Consider the following 25,402-nt stretch of genomic DNA (forward strand, 5'->3'; position numbering starts at 1 on the left):
TTTATTTAGTCACAGATCTGCAATGTGTGCAGCGTGTGGTGAGGAAGGCTTATGTCTTTTAAATTAAGAAAAAATTTTTTATTGAGGTGTAGTTGACATACAGCATATTTGTTTCAGATGTACAGCATAATGATTCAATATTTGTATATATTGTGAAATGATCACCACAGTAAGTCTAGTTAAAGTCAGTCACCATACGTCATTACAGAATTTTTTTCTTGTGGTGAGAAATTTTAAGATCTCTCTTAGTAACTTTCACATATGCAGTACAGCATTATTAACTTTAGTCACCATGCTGAACTTCACATCCCCATGATTTATTTATTTTATAACTGGAAGCTTATACACTTTGACTCCCTTCACCCATATTTTGTTTCTATAACTTCCTATGGACAAACTCATGTCAATAGAAAAGTTAGTAGTAAACCAAAATTCTTAAAACTTATTTGTCCCTTAATTTATAAGCACAAAATAAGCAAAACCTTCCTGTTTGTATTTTGAAATAATATGTATTTTGTTGGGAAAGTTTAGAAAGAAGTGTACATACTGTATTTTGATTTTTTTCCCCCTTCAAACAATATAGATTATATCAGTCAGAACCAAACTATATACACAGATGCGTATTTCTCTTTTTTCACTGAACATTCTACTAGGAATGTGTCACTGGATATTTCTCAAAAACATATTAGTGGTTGCATGGTAATCTTTTAATTTATTTAACCATTTTTCTATTGTTGGACATAAAGATTTTAATTTTTTGCTGTTAAAATAATTCTCCAATAAACATTTTCACTTCCTTACTATAAATTTTTAAAGTGGAATCGTTGGGTGAAAGGATGTGAACTAATATAAAGCCTGTGATAGCTGCTGCCAAAATTTTCATGTGGAAAAGTTATACCTAAATATAGCTTCTGTTTTGCCAGTAGTATATGTTATCATTATTTTTTAATTGATAAATTTTAATTTTATTTCAAACTAATTTTAGACTTATAGGAAGTATAATACAATATCCCTAATGCTAACATTTTACTTATCAAAACTAAATTGCAGACCTTATTTGAATTTTACCAGTTTGTCCATTAATGTCATTTTTCGTTCCCAGCATCCTATTTAGGATCACACCTTAACAGTTTGTTATTTCTTCTTACTCTCCTCATATTTTTCTACAGTTACTTACTCTTTGTCTATTATGACCTTGATACTTTCAAGAGAAGTGGCAATTATTTTGTGTTATGTAATTGCCATTGTCTTTATTTGCATTTCTTTGACTAGTAAGTTGGGAAAAAAGTTTTTTGTATGTACTGGTCATTTGTTTTTTGCTTTTGAAGTGCCTCAGTTTATGCCCTTTGCCCATTTTTCTCTTAAAGTGACTTTTTCCCTTTTGATCTTTAAGTCTTGTTAAATCTTAGAGCTTTTGCTTGTTATATATTATGACTCGTAGAATGGTCCAAAATCACTCTAATGAGAGCTCACTCTATACAATGATGGTCTTTTATAAATAGAATTGGGATCTATTTTTGTGTGTGTGTATCAGTATATTTAATATATAATAGTTCTAGAATACATATATATCCCTAAATTATATTGACCACATTTTATGATTATTTATATTAATATATGTGTGTGCTAACATATAAATTTATACTATCTTATATTTGACTACATTATGATTCACTTCATACTTTTCACTCTTGATATCTTCCTGTTAACTGGGACCGCACTTTCTCCTGATGGAAGGGCTGAAACTTTCCTTGAGCTCCAAGCCCTTCAGGAATGGAACAGGTGTCCCAGATCATTCCTATAAACAGCTTCCATTCTAAACCCTGTGTGCCTAGCTTTCTTGTTTGTTCACCCTGCTGACCTGGCAGTTTTGTATTTGACCTAAGAGGTGGGAGATTGCCTGGCCCAGCATGGCTTTCCGTAGGGTGCTGGGAGGAGGGGGGACCCATTAGTTTTCTTTCTTAGACTTGGCTTACAAATTTTGCCAGTAAAGACGATCCCAAAACTCATACCATGTGATATGTTCATCCTTAACCCTGATGCACCATACTGCAGATTAATTCCCAGTATGTTTGCCCTGATATTTTTATCTGTGGGTTTTTTGTTTGTTTGTTTGTTTGTTTGTTTTGCGGTACGCGGGCCTCTCACCGTTGTGGCCTCTCCCACTGCGGAGCACAGGCTCCGGACGTGCAGGCTCAGCGGCCATGGCCCACAGGCCCAGCCGTTCTGGGGCATGTGGGATCCTCCCGGACCAGGGCACGAACCCGCGTCCCCTGCATCGGCAGGCGGACTCCCAACCACTGCGCCACCAGAAAAGCCCCATCTGTGGGGTTTATAGAGGTATAGAAGCTTCTAAAATTGTACATATGTCAGAATATTTACATATATTTTTCCTTGCTTTTACCCAAAGATTTTGGTAAGTTCTATTATTTGCTCTTTGATAGGAATCCTGCATTTTTACTGACTGTCTGAAGTGTATCAATCTTACTGATTTAAAATGGGTTTGTATGTTTCTTTTACCTTGAAAAAAAAATCAGGCTAGAATTTTTCCCCCGTTTTAATTGACTAGTCAGGAACAAGCCAGCTCTAAGTAATAGGTTGCTTTCAGTTTTAGTAGATGATAATTTTGGCATAATAGTAATAATTGCCTTTGTGTTTTATAACTTACTAGTAATGGAGTCATCAAAGGTTATCCTTATAATATTGGCATACAGTTAAATTTACCTTTATAAAAGCTTATGAGGGCTTCCCTGGTGGCGCAGTGGTTGAGAGTCTGCCTGCCGATGCAGGGGACACGGGTTCGTGCCCCGGTCCGGGAGGATCCCGCATGCCGCGGAGCGGCTGGGCCCGTGAGCCATGGCTGCTGGGCCTGTGTATCCGGAGCCTGTGGTCCGCAGCGGGAGAGGCCGCGGCAGTGAGGGGCCCGCGTACCGCAAAAAAAAAAAAAAAAAAAAAAAAAGCTTATGAAACAAAATAATTATAATTATGTTGAATATATGTAATGTTCTTCCTTTGAAATATTTTAACAGGGTTATGTAACAAAGTCATCACGAGTTGTTTCTAATAATTCTTCAGAGTTACTGTTTGACTTGACCCAGGATACAGGATTACCACTTTACCAAGGAGGACCAACACTTTCTATAGCAGGTTGGTTTCAGCACTTTTTCAAAAAATTAGAAAAAGAAACTTGATGAATATGCATATGGAATTGACTTTCTGTTTTGAAGTCCATGCCTTCAAGTTAAGTTTTTCACATATTGTAAGGTGTAATGGCGCTAATAGTTCTCGAATGCCTTTTTTGACGGTTTTAAATGAAATCTTATTTACTAATAGAATATTTTATTTCTTCCTGTTAATTAAGTAGGCTAACCAACTTTGACCTTGTTCGCACTTGGCATTAAACGTGGGCTGAAAAAATCTTTATTTTTTTATTTTAATTTTATTGGAGCAGAGTTGATTTACAATGTTGTGTTAGTTTCAGGTGTACAACAAAGTGATGTTATACATATACATATATTCATTCTTTTTTAGATTCTTTTCTCATATAGTTTATCACAGAATACTGAGTAGAGTTCCCTGTGCTATACAGTAGGTCCTTGTTGGTTATCTGTCTGATATATAATAGTGTGTGTATGTTCATCCCAAGATCCTGATTTATCCCTCCCCACCACGTTTCCCTCTTGGTAACCATAAGTTTGTTTTCGATATCTGTAAGTCTGTTTCTGTTTTGTAAATAAGTTCATTTGTATCATTTTTAAAAATTAGATTCCACATATGAATGATATCATATGATATTTGTTTTTGTCTGACTTACTTCACTTAGTATGATAATCTCTAGGTCCATCCATGTTGCTGCAAATGGCATTATTTCGTTCTTTTTATGGCTGAGTAATATTCCATCATATATATGTACCACATCTTTTTTATCCATTCCTCTGTTGATGGACATTTAGGTTGCTTTGATGTCTTGGCTATTGTAAATAGCGCTGCACTGAACATTGGGGTGCATGTATCTTTCCAAAGTATGGTTTCCTCCAGATATATGCCTAGGAGTGGGATTGCTGGATCATATGGTAACTCTATTTTTATTTTTTTAAGGAACCTCCATACTGTTCTCCGTAATGGTTATACCAATTTACATTCCCATCAATAGTGTAGGAGTCTTCCCTTTTCTCCACACCCTCTCCAGCATTCATTGTTTGTAAACTTTTTGATGATGGCCATTCTGACCGGTGTGGGTGATACCTCATTGTAGTTTTGATTTGCATTTCTCTGATTATTAGTGATGTTGAGGATCTTTTCATGTGCTTTTTAGCCATCTGTATGTCTTCTTTGGAGAAATGTCTATTTAGATCTTCTGCCCATTTTTTGATTAGGTTGTTTTTTTTGACATAGAGCTGCGTGAGTTGTTTGTATATTTTGGCGATTAATCCCTTGTTCATTGCTTAGTTTGCAAATATTTTCTCCCATTCTGTGGGTTGTCTTTTCATTTTATTTATGGTTTCCTTTGCTGTGCAGAAGGTTTTAAATTTAATTAGGTCCCATTGTTTTGGTTTTTATTTTCATTACTCTAGGAGGTGGATCAAAAAAGATATTGCTACAATTTATGTCAAAGAGTGTTCTTCCTGTTTTCCTCTAAGAGTTTTATAGTGTCTGGCCTTCCATTTAGGTCTTTGATCCATTTTGAGTTTATTTTTGTGTATGATGTTAGAGAATGTTCTAATTTCATTCTTTTACGTGTAGCTGTCCACTTTTCCCAGCACCACTTATTGAAGAGTCTGTCTTTTCTCCATTGTATATTCTTGCCTCCTTTGTCACAGATTAATTGACAATAGGTGCGTGGGTTTATTTCTGGGCTTTCTGTCCTGTTCCATTGATCTATATTTCTGTTTTTGAGAAATATCTTAAAATAATATCTATAAGTTAGCGAAGTCCTCTGATATCCTAAATACTCTGTTAAAAGGAATATTTATTAGGTTCTATGGCCACTAGTATGGAAAAGTGTATGGTTATAGTTAAATTCTCAATTAGGTTAGTGTGTTTATATTCAATAAACGATTTAGGTATAAAATATGATTACAGAGTGCTGTTATAAAGTGGCTGCACTAAATTTGTCTATAATCATTACTCAGTAAATGCCTATTGAAGGAGCAATGAAATTTCCCTATTGAAGAAGTTACTTTTATTATATACTATTAACAAAGTTCTTCATTAACCTAAAATAAATTAGTGTGTTATGAAAGAATTTTATCTAATTGAAAATTCCTTGTACAGGCAATTATGCTTTGTATACTAGCAATTTTGATATATTTCAGATATTTGACTAAATAGAGATTTGGGGGAATTTTTAGATTATTCACTAATAAATCAGTGTGGAAAATTTACCAAATGCTTCCTGATTTTTTTAATAGTAATATCAGTACCTAAAATGTTTTTCCATTTAGATAATATTTAGTTGATATTCATTTCTTCGGGTATCACCTACATATTTGTAAAAAACTAGTTAGTAAAATAGGTAAGAACCAAAAGAAACAAGGAGAAAAAATAATTGTCTTAAGTCTGGTTTTACAAAACACATCAACTTTATTTATAGAGAAAGTCTGAGTTCTTGAAACTTCTTGGGACTAAGGACAGTGACTCCTGCTCTCCTAAGTTTTTTTCTGCAGAGAGACTTTAGTCTGTAGATTTGAACTACTATTCTTAAGATTTTTGTAGCCTTTAGCATGTCTTTACACTTCAGTTTTCTCATACTATTAAAATGGAGATTTTATTTTTCTTATTTAATGCATTCATTCTCCAGACCTTCAATCAGCCATTTGTAGATATAATTTTAATTCTTGCTCTATTTCAGTTAGGGCTTTCTGAAGCCCAAATAAGATAAATAAAACGTGAAATGCATTATAAGCTTTAAAGGACTCTACAACAAATATTTGTTATGAATGGTAACAGGTGCAATATGTTCAGTAGCATTAGCTGATCAAGGTCAAGTGATCATGGATATTTGGAGAGAACTGGGTTTGAGTTTGATCTTGAATGAGAACAGGACTTTTACTGGCCGAGATAGAGGTGTTGACTGGGAAACAATACAAACCAAAGACAATAGAGATAAGTTAAAGGGTCAGAATTTAAAACTCTTAAATTCAGAGTAATTTTATTTCTTATGTTAAAAAATACTTATAATAAAAGTCCGATGTACTGTCTAGCCTATTATATAATCAGAATATTAATCCAAAATACCAGCACTCATTAGCTTTTCAGGTAACCTCAGCATCTCACAAGAATGCTACTGTGATTACACAAAATGTTTCCCAAGTTCCCATAGTATAGCCGTCAGTAATCACATGCTTTGAAGATAGAAAAAAAAATCATTTTTATTTTATCTCAAAGGATGAAACAGAGGAGCCAACTACTGTAATACTGTTATTTTCTGGGCATATTTCTCCTTATTAAAAAGCTGACAGGTGAATCTGTTACAATAATTTTTTCCCCTCTGAAGTAAGTTAAGATATAAAATATTTTATTAGTAATGATAATAGCTGTTTTTTTATTATTGAATGCTTTCTATGTACTAGATGTTGTGTTGGTAGCTTTTAAAAGTAAGTTAAGATATGAAATTTTTTTAGTAATGATAATAGCTTTCATTTATTATTGAATGCCTTCTTTGTACCAAATATTATGTTCGGTGTTTTAAATACAGTATCTTATTTGATCTTAAAAGCGCTGTATAAAATAAGGTATTATAACTCTTACTTTATAAAAGAACAAACTGAGGCTCAAAGAAGTTAATTAAATAAGCCAAGAATACATAGCTATCAGTGACAGAGCCTGGATTTGAACTTATCCTGTCTGGTTTAAAAGCCTGGAATATTTCTAGTGTATTTACTGCTTTTACTTTTAGTGTACAGTTGGGAGCATTAGAATATGATGTGCAGTTTTAAAATCCTTGTTACCCAGCCTGGTTATAGCCTAAATATACCCATTTCCCTTGCTAATGCTCTGAATAAGGCTAAAATCCTTCAGCAAAAAGGTTATAGTTTTCAAACTAAGACTTCATTTAGGAATGAAATCCCTGTAAAAACAAAATTTTATGCAAAAGTCTAATCAATAAAATATAAAATCAGAGTTCCTCTGTCAAACACACCCAGTGTATTCCCTGAGAGGAGCCCATTAAGCTCTGGGGAAGATAATTTGAAAACCATAGTATAATACTAACTCCTTCTATTATGAACCCTTTCACATGAATGAATGAGGTTTTATCATTCAAGATTAGTAGTTTCCACTTTGTATGTAGGAATAAATGGATAATATAACCTAAAGCCATGAGTAGACCACTTCTTAGTTAGGTGGACAAAACTAACTTTTCATTAAGTCATTAAATAAAAAGCTTCTAAAGTGTCTCTCTAAATTTTTGGATTTTTGTTCTTTTTAAACGAACTCACTCACTTAAGCATCTAAAGTTAATTCTTTTGTGGGAGCCCTGGCATATTCTATGTGCTTTAACTTTTTTTTTTTTTGCTTGCTCTGCCTTCTTTCATAATAGCTGTTTATATATTTCTTTATTTGACGTTATATTTAGTATTGTCTTACATAGAATGGTATTTTATGAATAATTTGAATATATATAGTATGTAATAGATATTTATACAGTTTCTTTATATCCCCTAACTTTTGATCACATCAATTTTTGTCATTATTTATTGTTATTTGTATGATGTGATAATTCAATTATATTACATTTAATTTCACTCCAAAGTATTTTTACTTAGTTGTAAGCAATGTTCTAAATAAAGTCTTTAAAAATATTTTCTGACTATTTAAATCATTATAGGTATGAATGAAAGTTCATTTTTATCAAAACGTCCTTCTACTTCTGAAGTAAACAGTGTTAATCCAAAAAAGTCTAAACCCAGTGAAGGTGTTTCTGGAACAAATTCCTCAGCTGTATTTTCTTCAGTTAAATCTCTTTCAGTGACATCTCCCCAGGCTATGCCATCAAAAGGTAAATATGAAATGTAGCATATAAAAAAGAAATTATAGTATTTATATATGAATTATAGAAATTGTAGTACAGACTATCAATAATGGTTATTGAAGGTTAAAAAGTGATGAATTTTGAATCATATATATTTTGAATTTATTTTAGGTACAAATATCTCATCAAATCAATCTAAAAATGGAACACCTTTTCCAAGAGCTTGTCCAAAATGCAATATTCATTTCAATCTTTTGGATCCTTTGAAAAATCACATGAAGGTAAAACTTTTCCAAAATTTAATTTTAAAAAGGTTTGCAAATCCCTAAAAATATTGATTGATTTGCAGTAAATAATGATTTGTTCAGATATTTAGATAAATATTCTCATATTGGTATTTACATATGTTAGGTAAAAGTTTATATTCATAATGATTGTATTCATATAAGATTTAAAAATTTCTTCTGAATCATCAAATTTAAAAAATAAAGTTCATATACATTATAATGTCTCCTTATTGTATTCTAACTTTAAATGAAAATAATGCATTGTTCAGAATATCTTATTTAGTAGCTTATGCATACTTGAAACTTCTTAAAAATAGGCATTTTATTATGTGTTTAATATTTCATATAAGTTAACAGTTCTTTAGTTATCTTTTTTGTTCATACTAACGTGTGTGTCATGTTACGCAATGAAAATCTTAGTTTTACTTTAATTTCAGCACTCAGACATAAACTCCAAATGATGGAGGATTTTATATGAAATAATTGTTTTAACTTAGTCCAGAATATAGTTTGTGTAATTGTTATAAATTAATTTGAGCTTTTTATTGGTATAAGAAGCTCCTGAAATTAGATTTTAAGAAATTTTCAAAGTACAAATGAAATAGGAGGTTTAGGTAACACTTCACTTAAAATATTTTGGTAGATATTACAGTACCCTGCTGTGTCTATGGAAAGATAGCCTGTATTCCTCTCCTGTGCCCGGTATAAATGCAAGGAAGGGGGAAAGAGACAAGAAAAAAGGCAGTGTAGATCATATGGAGAAAAGAAGGAAGGAGAAGGATGCAGTGGTAAAGAAATATCTATGGAAAAGTTTCAGGGATTGCTCACTGTTTCAGGGATTGACAAATCTTTTTTGAAATTCAGTATTTTACAAAAAAAGTAGAAAAAAATAAAGGAACTTTTTAATTTCAAATATAGTCTATTTAAATACAAAACTCTATTTGATCTGTGACTACTTCTAGCTCGCAGTATGTACTCCCTGATAATTGCACTTTGTGGTTTGTTCTTATATGAGAATTAACCTGTACAAGTGCTTTCAGTTTTCCTATTTATGTAATATTTTGATGAGATAACCTGATGTTTTTTCATGATTTCATTTTGGACATAGGGAAAAAAGAAAGGGCTAAATTCTTTAGTTATCTTTAGTTATTTGAACAGGTAATAGTCATATGATTCAAAATTGAAAAGTTTACAAAGGCATACAAGTAAAAACTCTTATCCCTGTCTCTATTTACCTGGTTCCCAGTATGACTCTCAAAGAAAATAATTTTTATTAGTTTGTTTTCTATCCTCCCTTGTCTTCTTTCTGCATAAACGGGTGAACACAAGTGCTCTTACTTCTTTTCTGTTTTGTGTACAAGCTGTAGCTCATTATATATACTGTACCTGGTGAGACTGGCAATCATTTTCCAAAATGTAGCTTTACTTCCAAAACATGTTATAGCATTGTTTGTGATTACTCATATTAGAAACAATCACAACTTCATATAATATTCATATAATAAAACACTATGCAGCATTTTTAAAAAGGATGGAATCTCTAGAATGATGATATGGGAAGATAGCTCTAAGACATATTATTGAACTAAGCTGAATGTATTATGAATAATTTATTATATTCCTTTATATCATAAAGAAATCTTAGAGAATAGTCACCAGATCTCGGACAGGGAAGTATAAAATTATGGAGACTTTATGTTCTAGATTATGCATTTTATACATAAATTATAATTTACAATAATAATTTCTATTTAAAAAAAATAAGATTTTTAGATTATTTGTAAATGATTATTTTGCTTTTATTATAGATAAGTAGATGACTGTACCACAGAAATAATGTTTTCTTTCAGTGAAGAATACCTAAAACATAATTCAAATGTGCTACAATAATAACAACAATATACTTACCTGAGACCATGTGAGACTACTAAGCTTTAAATATGTTATTTCATTTAATCCTTAGAAAATTCTTTGAGATAGACATTTTTCTCATTGTTTTATAGCCAGTTAATTGGCATAACTGGTATTCAAACTTTTAATGGTAAAAAGCTCAAGTTCTCCCAAACACTTATTATTATTCCCCTTTTGACAAGTGTATGGGCTATTTAACTTGGAGATAGGTACGTTATTTCTGTTTAGGGAATTTGATATTTATCAACCAGATCTAGCTTATTAATTACATTATTTAGATTTCTATAACTTAACTTATTTTTTTGTTTACTTGCTCTGTCATGGATTGAGAAATACCACATCTCAATCCACATCTTTCACCACCAATATATTTTTTTGGTATATTGCAATTCTGTTTTAAGATTGTTGCTATTGTTTGTGATACAGATGAATCTCTTTAATAACTGTATTGTGAATGCATCCTTTAGCATTTTTATAAAATGTCCTTTTTTGTCTTAAAGTTTAATGCCTTTTAGGCTCACCCCTTGTTTTCTTCTGGTTTCTATTTGCCTAGTGTATTCTTTGTTTATCCTTTTATTTTCAACCCTTCTGAGTGGCTTTGTTTTAAGTATGCCTCTTGCTTTAAGCAGAAAGTTGTGATCCTATAATGAAAATCTTTTTTGTTTCAGTAGTTGAGTTAAATTTACTTATTTTCATAGATGTGATAGGTTTATTTGATCTTGGTTCTGTCACAATTTTTTGCTCTTTTCTTCCTCTTTCTCTCTCTCTCTCTCTTTCTTTCTTTCTTTCACTATGTTGTTGCTTTCCATGTATGTAATTTGGGTTTTTATGGAAGTTGTATTTTTGTTTTCCTTTTTACCCTTCTAATTTTAATGTTAATATAATTCCAATAGTCTCCTATTCCTTTGGCTATTCTCTACTATTAAAATTGATTAAAGTAGCATTAAATTTCCTATTCTTAACCCCAACCTTACCTTCTCCTCTCCTACTGATTTTAGTCAATATTATCTTTCTGAGTGTACTATTTCTTTGTAATATTGAAAATGCTCATACCTGCACTTCTTTATTTGGTAGCTCTAAATTATATTCCTTGATGTACTGCTACCATATGTGAAGCAATCTATGAACTCTCTTGACCTCATATTTATTGTCCTTTTACCTCCTTACAGTTTTTATTTGTTGGTTGTATCATTTTTCCATTGTCAGGGCATATGACATATTCATTCAGTTTTCTTAACCTTATTTCCGTATTTGTTTTAATTCTTTTCCACAGTAAATATATTCAGTGCTCATCACCAGTCTTTTTGTTATGGTTCCTTTGGTTATCTCTTGTTTGACTAAAGTTCATCCCATAGTAATTTCCTCAGGAAGGGCCTGAGAACAGTATTCTTTGAGTTCCTTCATGTTTAAAACAGTTTGACTATAGTCCATTCATGAAAGACAGTTTGGCCAGATAATAAAGTTGGAGCCCACTTTGAGGATCTTGGTGTTGCTTTTGTTTTACAATGTCTAATGTTGTTAAGAATTTGGGATAAGCTTGAATTATTTTTCCCTTTATAAATGATTTGCTCTTTTTGCCTGGCTGTCCAGAGGATTCTTTATTTTGAAAGACTGATAATTCTGCAGTGACTTCGTGTTGAGAATTTTGGATGAATCTTCTCTGACATATAGCATGTTCTTTCAGCTTGTAAATTTGTGTCTTCCTTTATTTTAGTGCATTTTTCTTGATTTGTATCTTTAAATTCCATACAATTGTTTTGTTATTTGGGAGGCTGGGTGTTGTCCAGTACTCATTTGTTCATTTGTTCAATGTCCTTTGTCTGGCATATTTGTGATTTTCTTCCTAATCCTTTTAATTCTTTCTCTCTTCCCTCTTCTCCTCTCCTCTCCTCTCCCCTCCCCTCCCCTTCCCTCCTTCTTTTAATTTACTAAGCTTTTCTCATTTATTTTATTTTCCAACATCTGTTCACCAGTGTACTTTTCTAATTTGTGTTTAGCTATCTGGTTTTATTTTTTTTCTCTACTTTTACTCTTGATTTTGCCAGTCTTTATGTCTTCTTTTTGTCTTGCCATCTCTTTTTGCTTTTTGGTCTTCCAAATAGACACAGTTGCTTCATTAAGTTTTTTTAAATTTATGGCAAAAATTTTGGCCCCTATTTTTTTTTTGGCCCCTATTTTTATCTGCATCTGCTCTAAGGTGTTTTTGTGAGAATTTTACACTTCCTCAATTTATCTTAAATTATTTTTGTTTAGATGTAAGTTCCTATCATATTGAACAAGGTAGATTTTCTTGGGTTAGTTGTTTTGTACAAAGCTTCTTTTGGGAAGCATAGGTTGCCAGGATAATCTCACAGCCTATTAGCTGGTTTATACAACTTCTTCCTGTAAGTGTAACTTGTGTGTCTGATTTTATATGTAGCATTCCTTTTCTGTTTCTCTGTACTGAATGAGGTTTGAGGAATTTCTGCCGTCCTTCTTGCTCCAGCTCCTACACTTGGTTTTGCAAACAAAGAACATAGATTTGCACTTCATGATGTGTATTTCACCTTAGAATATATGTTTTCCTGACACTTTCTAAGGTCTGTTAACATTGGGTTCTTTTGACTTCTCTGGTCTGCTTCCAGCTGCCTGTCTTCTGCCTGATCTGGCTGCTTTTGGTAGTGCTTTCATATGTTGTGGAGTCTGTGGATTCTATCTGACTTTGAGTTTTAATGAAAATTAAATTTTTGGAATTTGGTTGTTGTGGTTTTTTGGATGTATCTCACAAGGAGAAGGGAAAAATGTTGACTTATGTAGGATGACCATATGGGAAGTTTTTTTTTTTACTATTTAAAAATGGTACCCCTTCTTTGCTCTGGAAATCCCATCTAAATTTTTAGGTACTAACAAAGCAACAGAACATGGTATATCTATTGGGAGGAGTAAAGATTAGAATGGTGTTTAGATGTTATCTACTGTTTGTCAAATTATAGTATATGGCATTAAAGTGTTTAATATTTGCAGAATGACTAACCCAGGAAATAAGGGATGAACCTGGGGTTACAGTGAAGGGCTAGAACCAAAAGGGTACTAGGGCTGAATAAAAGGTGACCAGTTAGTGTTGGGCCGTAGCTCAGCCGTGCCATCCATCACTTGTTCTGTCTTATCATAAAACTTTAAATCTAAGCCTAGTTCTCATTTCTTAACTTCCTTTCTTGCCTTTTGGATATTTTCTGTAAGATACTGTCCTCTCAATTACTAAATCCCCCAACCTTCTTCAGTGCACCTCACCCATTCTTGTTTATCAGTGGTTTATCATTCAGCTATTTTATAGGAATATGAAACATTGTTTAAACGATATTGTGAATGAGATTTGTGTGTTTATTTTTAAAATCTGGTCCTATCTTGCTTTTCTGTAGAACAAAAAAGAAACTGGAAGAACAGCAAGCAATTTATCGTCTATAATGCATTTATGAGTATTTAGAGTAACAAACGTTTATAGATGTACTAAATTAGACATTTCTGTAGAATATAAACCTTGCAGCACACTCTACTGTAGATTACATAGATTATTTTATAGATTTCAGAAGAGAATCAATTCTCAAATATGACTCAGAGTAACTCCTACAGTCTGAAAGCCAGATTTAACGTTTGAGTATATAAGATTTCCCACATTTCTAATTAGTGAGACTATTCTGTATTACATCATTTTGTACATTATAATTTTTTCCAATTGATGTTTGAGATCATCCCTATAGTAAAACTGCAGATAAGATGAGGAATTTTGTCTATCAAAATGATGTTACTGATACACATCATTTGTAGTAAGACATATATTAAATCATTTTTCTAATAGTGTTAGTGAGTTTACTCTGACTCATCCTTTTCTCCATTTGTCCTTAAAGTCAAAAACAACATTTTTTGACTTTAGCTTTCTAAAGTCCTTTGTAACAGTGCAACTTTTTTTTTTAAAATAAATTTTATTTATTTATTTATTTATTTATGGCTGTGTTGGGTCTTCATTGCTGCGAGCAGGCTTTCTCTAGTTGCGGCAAGCAGGGGCTACTCTTTGTTGCATTGCGTGGGCTTCTCATTGCAGTGGCTTCTTCTGTTGCAGAGCACGGGTTCTAGGTGCACGGGCTTCAGTAGTTGTGACTCGCAGGCTCTAGAGTGCAGGCTCACTAGTTGTGGTGCATGGGCTTAGTTGCTCCGTGGCATGTGGGATCTTCCCAGACCAGGGCTCGAACCCATGTCCCCTGCATTGACAGGCGGATTCTTAACCACTGTGCCACCAGGGAAACCCCAGTGTGACTTTCTTAAGTTTGAGCTCTTAAATATTATGTGTCTTAAGAATCTAGAAACATAGGTAGCAAAACCTTTCTCATTTCTCTCTTTTTATTGTGGTTTCATTTCAATTGTGTTTATTCAGAGTGGTAGACTACAGAGGGTCATATTGTCTTAGAGAATTAATACCCTTATCCTAATTTAGCTTACGGGTGCAACCTTAACTCCTAAGCATAAATTATGTCACTTTTTTGTCAGTTCATTTTATTTAGTATTTTTTTTCTCCTCTCTTTTGGATCTATTTCAGATTTTGTGTGTGTGTTTTTTTCCTCTGTAGGTTTCAGAATTGAGAAGTGAACAAAATAAGTGCGATCGAAGGAAATATTATAGGTCTGTCTTGCATCAAAAGTCCAGCTTCTCATGTGACACAGAAAGTTTCACCAATAATGTCACATTTCAATATGGCAGGAGAGGAAGTGGATTTTATTATTCTTAGAAATGGAATAGAGTTGTGTTTAGATTTTCAGACTTTCTTATGTTGCTACTAATTTATGAGATAATGTGTTTAGGAAGAGTTTAAGTCAGTTGGTTTATATTGTAAAAGAATTACGTAGGTGCCTTGTTAAAAAATATAGATTTCTGGGCCCTACCTCTAGACTTTGTGGCTTATTGGTCTGAAGTAGGCCCAGGAATTAGCATTTTGACAAGCACTTCTGGTTTTTCTAATGCAGGTCTTCCTTGGATAGCCCTCTGAGTAAAACTGCCTTAGAGAAATTCTAAAACTGAAAATTATGTACAATAAATTAATTAATTATCTTTTGGGGGAAAAAAAAGCTCATGTATGAAAGTATTTCACATTGGAACCAGTTTATATGACATCTTCATTTTCCAAATGAGGAACTAAATTTCCCCGTCAAATGTATAAGCATTCTAGATTTCAAGATGTAACTGTTGAAGCATTCAAGACATAACCGATGGTTCTTTATTTTTTCCCTGTGCATTTTTTTAGCACTTTGAGTCTAAGGAATGGCAGGTTAGCTGTGCTCAATGTCCAGTTCCAACCAATATTAGGAAATTTAGTATATATATAGTTAAACACATACATTATGGCATGTAAAACTCATTTCCTTTCTATACTCTGTCATGGCATGGATATGAACAGTGTTTAGTTTTAATTTAAATGTTGTTAAATATTTACATCTGAAAAGACAGATTATAAGGAAAAGACTATTAGATCAATAGTCAAGTCCTGGTTTTAAGGTTTTTCTTTTCTTTCTTTAAAAAATTTTTTTTTACTAAGATAATAGATGTTTATTGTTTGAGATTTTGAGAGTATGTATATGCACCACAAGCTTGTGGTGAATATTTTTCCAGATATATCACCAAGCATAGTTTTACATGGTCTGACCTTAGTTGTAAACAAAGAACCTTATTTTGGTTTCTAATTGTTTTAAGAGATAAATAAGACTTCTGTTTTTTCTCTTTCAGTACTGTTGTCCAGACATGATAAATAACTTTTTGGGACTGGCTAAAACAGAATTTTCAAGTACAGCAAATCAAAGTAAGACTGTTGATTCAGAAAAAGGAAAACTGATCATGTTAGTTAATGACTTTTATTATGGAAAACATGAAGGAGATGTCCAGGAAGAACAGAAGACTTACACAACCTTTAAATGCTTCAGTTGCTTGAAAATTCTTAAAAATAATATTAGGTATGTTAGCACTTATTTTTATTTCTATTTGAATATTGGAATGCTACAGATATAAATGTTGTATCTTTATCTTGCATTTTTAAGTATTATTCTAGATAAGAGATTTTAACACTTTGCACTAAGAACAAAGACATATTCTCTTGTTAAAAAGCTTTTGTCCTTTCTTATATTTTAGAGTTGACTCTTGGATCCAGTTAGTTGTATTTCTTTAAAATAACTTAAGAAAGGACAAACTTTATTTCAAATAAAACAAAATTAACTTCTTTTACCTATATTATCAGTGATCTAGGAATTTTCATGAGATGATTTTCATATTTAGCTGCTTTTGAATTTTATTTTTTTTCACACCACAAGAGGAACCACTTATTTATGTTTTGTCCAGTTTGACCTCTTATATACTAATCTTGTTTAATGCTCGAATCCCACAAAAGAGTTAGTTACAAGATAAAATGAGAAGACGTACTGATTGATATTTTTATTGGTTAAATAGCTTGACATTTATATTTGGTAAGGTTTTTTACCATCATTTTATTATAAAAATTTTCAACATTCAACAAATATAAAAATATTTTGTAATGGACACTTGTATACTTATCATCTTGATTCTATCATTAACATTTAACTATACTTGCTTCATCATATAGCTATTCATCCTTCCTTCAAACTATTTGGGTTTTTTTATGCATTTTAAAGTAAGTTGCAGATGTCAGTGTACTTCCGTCAGTTGAGGCATGTGTGTGTGTGTACATATATATGCATACCTTTTTATGTTTACCCTTGGTGACTATTATTTGTAATTAGTATTCTTAGGCACCTATAGTTTACTTGTAGACCCAGCATTTATTTTATTTTCCTGTGAGTTCTTGGGTCCAAGAAGAAGCATATAGAAAACCCCTGAAATATACTGTGATAAACTCCTATAATAATTATTTTTTATGGTAGTGCTTTATAGTTTTAAAAATTCTTTTACATATATTATTTCATACAAGTTTTCACATTTATCCCCTTTTATTAAGTTTTAACAGCCATCAATAGCTAATGGTCCCAGTAGTTTAACAGAAGAAATATTGTACTTCGTGATATAACACTGAAACAATATTACAATAGAACTCTTTCCCCTATTTTCATATTTTTACCATTTTAGTAGTAAAATACACCAGAAAAATCATGTTAATATAGTAAAATGCATAGAAATATGGCTCCCCTGCTTAGTTCTTTGTTATTCTTAAATGTTATATATATATGATATTAGAATTTATTTCAGCAGTTTTTTAAATTTTCCTTTGAGATTAACACATTAATATTAAACATATGAAAGTAAAATTTTTCTTTTTTTTGTTATTGTTTCAGAATACTAGTTACATATTTCTAGAGTATCCTAATATCTAGAAATTTTAAGCAGGCAGCATCTGGTAACATCCAGGAATTGAGCGTTTTTTGAAATATTGATTGTTTAGTAAATGTAACCTTAATAGAAAACAATTTATAACCAAAGAAATTGAATATGTTAAGTAATATTTTACCTTGATAGTAAAAACTGGGAGGGTAAATTGATACTTGTAGAGAATGGTAAGAAGCTGATAGCTGTAGATTTCTGTTCTCTGCCCTGTCAATGTGTGGTGTTTTTTTTCCCTACATTGAGTGTCACCCAAAACAGGTTTATTTTATTCTGTGAATATCCTTGCAAGATGTTTGCTTTTTTTGTTTCCCTCATTTCCATCTGTTGGTTTAAGTAGTATGAGCTCCTGATGAGGGCTCATATAATAATTGAGAGAAAACTTGCTAGTTAAGAAATTATTTTATTTAGATACATTTTACTTGCTGAAAGTCATAAGCTGAGTGTTTAATGGCTCATGACATTTTCTCTATACGTAAATATTTAGCCAAGACTAGGATTTCCTATAGGTGTTTGTAGAGCTGGTGTAAAAACCAAAGGAAGTCTAAAAGATATTTCAAAGTGTACCATAACCTGTACTAACGAGTAGTGTTGTGCGAGGTGTGAAAAAAAATAAATGTTATAACCTTTATGATGATTGCTATCCAGATTGATGATATTATCACTTAATTTCAGCATTATTTCCTGTAGTGACTCAAAATGAGTAATTGTTAATAGTTGACCCCATCTAAAAATTGTTATTTTGATTGAATAACTTTATTTTCAAATTCAGCAAAAAGCTTCAGTAAGCTCTTTTAAATAGGCACTACCATTTATATTGCACTGTCTGTTGTTGAAGGTCATAATTCCTGCTCATAAGAAGCCTTTTTAGGGAAGCTGAAATAGCAGAATGTAAAACTGAAAAATGGACGTTGCCTACAAAGGGCACAGTCTGCAAGTTAAAATGAACAGTCTTTGCTAACAGTAAACCAGTATCATTAAATAAGACAAAAGGTTCTTGTAATTGTAGGCATTAAAATTGCTATTACATGCATTTAGAAACCAAGATACAAGTAAAAATACCAGTAATTTGTCTTTTAAGCAGCTAGAATTTAATGTATATCTTCATAGCTTAAAAGATTTCTCTCATGACTCTGTAGCTGCTTTTGGTGGTAGAGTTTCCTTCCTTTCAGTATTTTATTTAAAAATGTAAGTAGTATTTCTTGTATGGAGGAGAAACCTGCTGTTTTATCTTTTAAAAAATTTTAATAATCTGAAATGATCAAGAGAGCATATTAGTGATATTGCAAATTAATAATAACTATTTATTTTAAAACAAGGATGAAAAGATGTTTACTTAGTTACTTAATAAAAGTGATTATTTAAAGTGCACACTTTTCTAGAGGACTTTAAGACTTTTGAGATTTTATTTTCAGTAATCATATCTCTAATTTTAAGATTTAGATTCAAGTACTTATTTGTGAGATTTTTGTTTTTAAATCTGAATTTTTGCACCTGTTGACAATCATTTATAGGTTTATGAACCACATGAAACATCATTTGGAACTTGAGAAGCAGAGCAGTGAAAGCTGGGAAAACCACACCACCTGCCAGCACTGCTACCGTCAGTTTCCCACACCATTTCAACTGCAGTGTCACATTGAAAGTACACACACACCCCATGAATTTTCTAGTAAGTTACAATTTCATTTAAGTATTGAGTATTGTTGATTTTAACAATGTAAACTCTGAGAAAAGTTTGTTACTGAACTCTGAACAAGTGTGTTAGAAAAATAAGAATAAGAAGATGACTTTGAAATTTGAGAGTAAGGTTGAAAAAGTTAATTTTTAACTTATATAAACTTTTAAATAAAATTAGTTACTGAAATTAAAGTCCTTCTGTAAATAATTCACTATGGTAAATAACCTGTGCGTTACATGTGGGGGACTAAATTAGAAGCCTCAGATAATAGTTTTCAAATATGAAATCAGTGCCCTTCTTTTAAACTTGAATAAGAAAAGTAAATACAACGGTAGTTAAAATCACAGATTTTGGAGCAAGACAGCTTGGGTTCACATCCAAGCTCTGCCTTTTAATATGTGATCTTAATGTGATCTCAGACAGGTCACTTAATATTTGAATAATGGGGATAATAAAAATACCTGCTTCATAATGTTTTGATGGGAACTGAGTGAGTTAATGTAAGTAAAGTCCTTAGAACTGTGCATGGCACACAGTTAACAACTATGGAACTGTTCACCACTACCACCACCACCAATACTAGTACTATTATTGTTGTTGTTGTTGATATAGATGTACAAAATGAATTACATATGTATATATCTGATTTTGTTTATTTGCCTCAATAGGATACGTTTTTAAAAAATTGCGGTGTAATTGACATATAACATTGTATTAGTTTCAGGTGTACAACATAATGATTGAATACTTATGTGTGTATATATATCTTAAAATGGTGTAATGTCTTTTTTCCCCCACTTTTAGCCATTTGCAAAATATGTGAATTATCATTTGAAACAGAGCATATTCTTTTACAACATATGAAGGACAATCATAAACCTGGTGAAATGCCATATATTTGCCAGGTATACACATATTTTATTGTATACATCATGTTTGTTTGGTTTGTTTGTTATCTCTTGTTTTGGTTACAAGATTTAAACCTATTAGGACAGGCGTCAGCAAATTTTTTATATAAAGGGCAAGATAGTAAGTATTCAGGCTTTGAGGATCATCGATCTCCGTTGCAACTAATCAGCTCTGCCATTGTAGCACACAGGCAGCCATAGACAATAAGTGAATGAATGGGTATGACTGTGTTTCAATATAACTTTATTTATGGACACTGAAGTTTGAATTTCATATAATTTTCATGTCATGAAATATATTTTATTTTTCTAACCATTTCGATAAAATTGGTTGCTAAAATTAAAGTATCTTCTGTAAATAATTTATTAGTAGGAAGTCCCTTGGCATAAATCATACATTGTTATGTAGGGTCAGCAGACAGTTGGAATTGGCCCATAGGCCATTGTTTGCTCACTCCTGTAATAGACAAAGAAAAGCCCTGTGGCAGAAAGACAAACATGAACTTATCTTACCCTGTAGGGAAGATGTAGTCATACAAGGGAAATATAAAATGCTTTTACTTCAGAGAACCATACCAAATGCTTTGGGACTCATATTTTTCCAGATTTGGAGGAATGAGAAAGTAAGATAAAAATAAATTGTCACTTCCATAGCCTGGAGGCCATTTATAATCTAAAGGAAGATGCTATTTTATATAGCAGAAGAACTTTATAGTACCAGAGGTGTCAGAGTTTGAAAACTCAAGTCAAGATTGGGGGTGACAGATAAAAATATCTGATAAAAATAAGGGAATCTAGTTATATTTTGGGAAGTATCCTTAAGCTTTGAAAGGTAATGACTCTTCTGTCTCAAAGATTATCTTTCGATGTTTGCATTAATGGAATTCTTGGTTGTGTAGGCATCAGGGCTGAATTAATAGTACAAAATATTCTTCTGAACAAGTGACCTATCATTCTCACTTTGAAATTGAATATCATTATAAGTTTTCAAGTTAAACTAAATCTCTTTTTTTTGTAGGTTTGCAATTATAGATCATCATCATTTTCTGATGTAGAAACTCATTTTAGAACATCCCATGAAAACACTAAGAACTTGCTATGTCCGTTTTGCCTCAAAGTTATTAAAATTGCAACACCCTATATGCATCATTACATGAAGCATCAGGTGAGATTTGCCAGTTTTTATTCCTTTAATGTTGTTTTAGAGAAAAGATAGATTATGACTTAGAACATTGGTTAGATTTGTTCTGCAAGGGAAGCAGCATTGTTCCAAATGACATGATTAATTTGCAATTTATGCTGAATTACCTGTGAAACTTCCACTTCTTTTCCTTGCTTCCTTTCTGGTGATGATGTGGTTCCTACATGAAAATTTTGAAAGATAGCTAGAAATGGGAAACCTTGGATTGAAGGAAAAAAGAGAAGATGAGTGGAAGAATATCCAAAAGATCGGATATTTCGAGGCTAAGAATTACCTTCTGGGAAAGGTAATTATCAGGAGCAGGGGAAAAGATGAGTTTGAACTGATGAAGAAGATTGATGACTCATAATCGTGTTTTCCTCTTTCTCTTCAAACTTTGTTCCCACTTTTAGCTCCCATATTATAAGACATGTTGGCATCATTGACCAGGAGTGGTCTTTTATAGCTGCCAGGGATAGAGGAAACAGTAGTGACACTTACTGCTTGATATATGAACTCTGGCAAAGAACTGTATTTAGTCCTGCTACATATATTTTGGGACCCAGTATTAGTGCTTATACCCATCTCTTGAACTCTGATGTTATACTTACTGGTTCTTTTCCTGAAGGAGTTAAGTCATCCTTTGTTTGGGCTGAAAAGTTTAAGGCAACACTGACCCTGTTCTTAAGTGCTTGAAAGAACAGTAACAGCGCCTTTGCCAAAACCAGAAGTCAGTGGATTTATTCAATATGATCATGTAATCAAGTTTTGCCACCTCACTAATTAGCTCACTACATTTTCTTGTTATTGATTAAACTGGCATGTCAGTTTCTTCAGCATTCGTGCTCACTTTGCTTTCCATTCTAGTTATTAGATAATCATGAAATCGGCTTGTGGTTCTTCATTGGGAAAGATCATAAAAGTAGAATTTCAAAATAAATTTGGGATCACCTATGTTGTGACTGGGTTGCTACCTATCCTTGAGGAGTTCTGGCAAGATCCTTCGATTCTGGGTTTCCCTGGCAATGTTCCATCAGTTGTTAATACATGTCCCCCCCGCCCCACCAACTGCTACTGGTAAATGAATTTGTTAAAGGCCTAGATTTACAAAATTAAATCGTTGTTTCTTTTTTAAAACAGGATTCCTCAGAAATTTTAATATGCTAATGAACATTGTAAATCTCTAAGTAAGGATATTATATGTATTCCCCAGACTCATTTGGCTATTGAACCCTTTATTTGCTCAGTATCTATAAACATTTCTTGAGGAACAGAATTTGAGAAACACTATTCTTGGTACTCTGTATTTCTTCCTTGGTTTTTAATTTTCAAAGGGAGAATAAAGTTTAAAACAGTAGTTTTATTTCATTATGGGGCTTTTAACATCATTTTCCCCATATGCTATATTAAGCTCCAGAGTGAGATATAGATGTAGGAAGAATGATAATTATGACAGAGATGTGTGGGCCAACTGTATGGGCTATGTGATTTTTTTTTTAACGTTTTTATTGGAGTATAATTGCTTTACAATGGTGTGTCAGTTTCTGCTTTATAACAAAGTGAATCAGTTATACATATACATATATCCCCATATCTCTTCCCTCTTGCATCTCCCTCCCTCCCACCCTCCCTATCCCACCCTTCTAGCTGGTCACAAAGCACCAAGCTGATCTCCCTGTGCTATGCGACTGCTTCCCACTAGCTAGCTATTTTACATTTGGTAGTGTATATATGGACATATATACACTACCACTCTCTCACTTTGTCCCAGCTTACCCTTCCCCTTCCCTGTGTCCTCAAGTCCATTCTATAGTAGGTCTGTGTTGTTATTCCCGTCTTGCCCCTAGGTTCTTCATGACCTTTTTTTTTTTTTTTTTTAGATTCCATATATATGTGTTACCATACGGTATTTGTTTTTCTCTTTCTGACTTACTTCACTCTGTATGACAGACTCTAGGTCCATCCACCTCCCTACAAATAACTCAATTTTGTTTCTTTTTATCGCTGAGTAACATTCCATTGTATATATGTGCCACATCTTCTTTATCCATTCATCTGTCGATGGACACTTAGGTTGATTCCATGTCCTGGCTATTGTAAATAGAGCTGCAGTGAACATTGTGGTACACGACTCTTGTTGAATTATGGTTTTCTCAGGGTATATGCCCAGTAGTGGGATTGCTGGGTCGTATGGTAGTTCTATGTTTAGTTTTTAAAGGAACCTCCATACTGTTCTCCATAGTGGCTGTATCAATTTAAATTCCCACCAACAGTGCAAGAGGGTTCCCTTTTCTCAACACCCTCTCCAGCATTTATTGTTTCTAGATTTTTTGATGATGGCCATTCTGACCGGTGTGAGATGATATCACATTGTAGTTTTGATTTGCATTTCTCTAATCATTAACGATGTTGAGCATCCTTTCATGTGTTTGTTGGCAATCTGTATATCATCTTTGGAGAAATGTCTATTTAGGTCTTCTGCCCATTTTTGGATTGGGTTGTTTCTTTTTTTGATATTGAGCTGCATGAGATGCTTGTAAATTTTGGAGATTAATCCTTTGTCAGTTGCTTCTTTTGCAAATATTTTCTCCCATTCTGAGGGTTGTCTTTTCGTCTTCTTTATGGTTTCCTTTGCCTTTGGAAAAAGTTCCAAAGCTTTTAAGTTTCATTAGGTCCCACTTGTTTATTTTTGTTTTTATTTCCATTTCTCTAGGAGATGGGTCAAAAAGGATCTTGCTGTGATTTATGTCATGGAGTGTTCTGCCTATGTTTTCCTCTAAGAGTTTGATAGTGTCTGGCCTTACATTTAGGTCTGTAATCCATTTTCAGTTTAATTTTGTATATGGTGTTAGGGAGTGTTCTAATTTCATTCTTTTACATGTAGCTGTCCAGTTTTCCCAGCACCACTAATTGAAGAGGCTGTCTTTTCTTCATTATATATTCTTGCCTCCTTTATCAAAGATAAGGTGACCATAGGTGCATGGGTTTATCTCTGGGCTTTCTATCCTGTTCCATTCATCTGTATTTCTGTTTTTGTGCCAGTACCGTACTGTCTTGATTACTGTAGCTTTGTAGTATAGTCTGAAGTCTGGGAGCCTGATTCCTCCAGCTCTGTTTTTCTTTCTCAAGATTGCTTTGGCTATTCGGGGTCTTCTGTGTTTCTATACAAATTGTGAAATTTTTTGTTCTAGTTCTTTGAAAAATGCCAGTGGTAGTTTTATAAGGATTGCATTGAATCTATAGATTGCTTTGGGTAATATAGTCATTTTCACAATGTTGATTCTTCCAATCGAAGAACATGGTATATTGCTCCATCTATTTGTATCATCTCTAATTTCTTTCATCAGTGTCTTATAATTTTCTGCATACAGGTCTTTTGTCTCCTTAGGGAGGTTTATTCCTAGGTATTTTATGCTTTTTGTTGCAGTGGTAAATGGAAGTTTTTTCTTAATTTCAGTTTCAGATTTTTCATCATTAGTGTATAGGAATGCAAGAGATTTCTATGCATTAATTTTGTATCCTGCTACTGTACCAAATTCATTGATTAGCTCTAGTAGTTTTCTGGTGGCATCTTTAGGATTCTCTATATATAGTATCATGTCATCTGCAAACAGTGACAGCTTTACTTCTTCTTTTCCGATTTGGATTCCTTTTATTTCTTTTTCTTCTCTGATTGCTGTTTCTAAGACTTCCAAAACTATATTGAATAAGAGTGGTGAGAGTGGGCAACCTTGTCTTGTTCCTGATCTTCGTGGAAATGGTTTCAGTTTTTCACCATTGAGGACGAGGTTGGCTGTGGGTTTGTCATATATGGCCTTTATTATGTTGAGGAAAGTTCCCTCTATGCCTACTTTCTGCAGGGTTTTTTATCATAAATGGGTGTTGAAAGCTTTCTCTGCATCTATTGAGATGATCATATGGTTTTCCTCCTTTAATTTGTTAATATGGTATATCACATTAATTGATTTGCGTATATTGAAGAATCCTTGCATTCCTGGGATAAACCCCACTTGATCATGGTGTATGATCCTTTTAATGTGCTGTTAGATTCTGTTTGCTAGTATTTTGTTGAGGATTTTTGCATCTATGTTC

The 25,402-nt window shown here is 32.7% G+C and overlaps 1 protein-coding gene across 4 annotated transcripts in view; it reads left to right on the top strand.

Annotated features, from left to right (window-relative positions):
• The window catches only part of ZNF280D (zinc finger protein 280D), a 119,480-nt gene that overhangs the window by 34,076 nt on the left and 60,002 nt on the right, over nt 1–25,402 (top strand). For all 4 annotated transcript variants that reach the window (XM_060097293.1, XM_060097296.1, XM_060097295.1 and 1 more), the window contains 7 exons: nt 3,030–3,147; nt 7,829–7,999; nt 8,144–8,253; nt 15,922–16,145; nt 19,056–19,213; nt 20,027–20,127; nt 21,149–21,295. In XM_060097293.1, the coding sequence (XP_059953276.1) occupies nt 3,030–3,147; nt 7,829–7,999; nt 8,144–8,253; nt 15,922–16,145; nt 19,056–19,213; nt 20,027–20,127; nt 21,149–21,295 (1,029 nt within the window). The remainder of the gene's footprint in view (nt 1–3,029; nt 3,148–7,828; nt 8,000–8,143; nt 8,254–15,921; nt 16,146–19,055; nt 19,214–20,026; nt 20,128–21,148; nt 21,296–25,402) is intronic.

The sequence above is a fragment of the Mesoplodon densirostris genome, chromosome 4 (genome assembly GCF_025265405.1).
Source record: "Mesoplodon densirostris isolate mMesDen1 chromosome 4, mMesDen1 primary haplotype, whole genome shotgun sequence".
Taxonomy (NCBI): domain Eukaryota; kingdom Metazoa; phylum Chordata; class Mammalia; order Artiodactyla; family Ziphiidae; genus Mesoplodon; species Mesoplodon densirostris.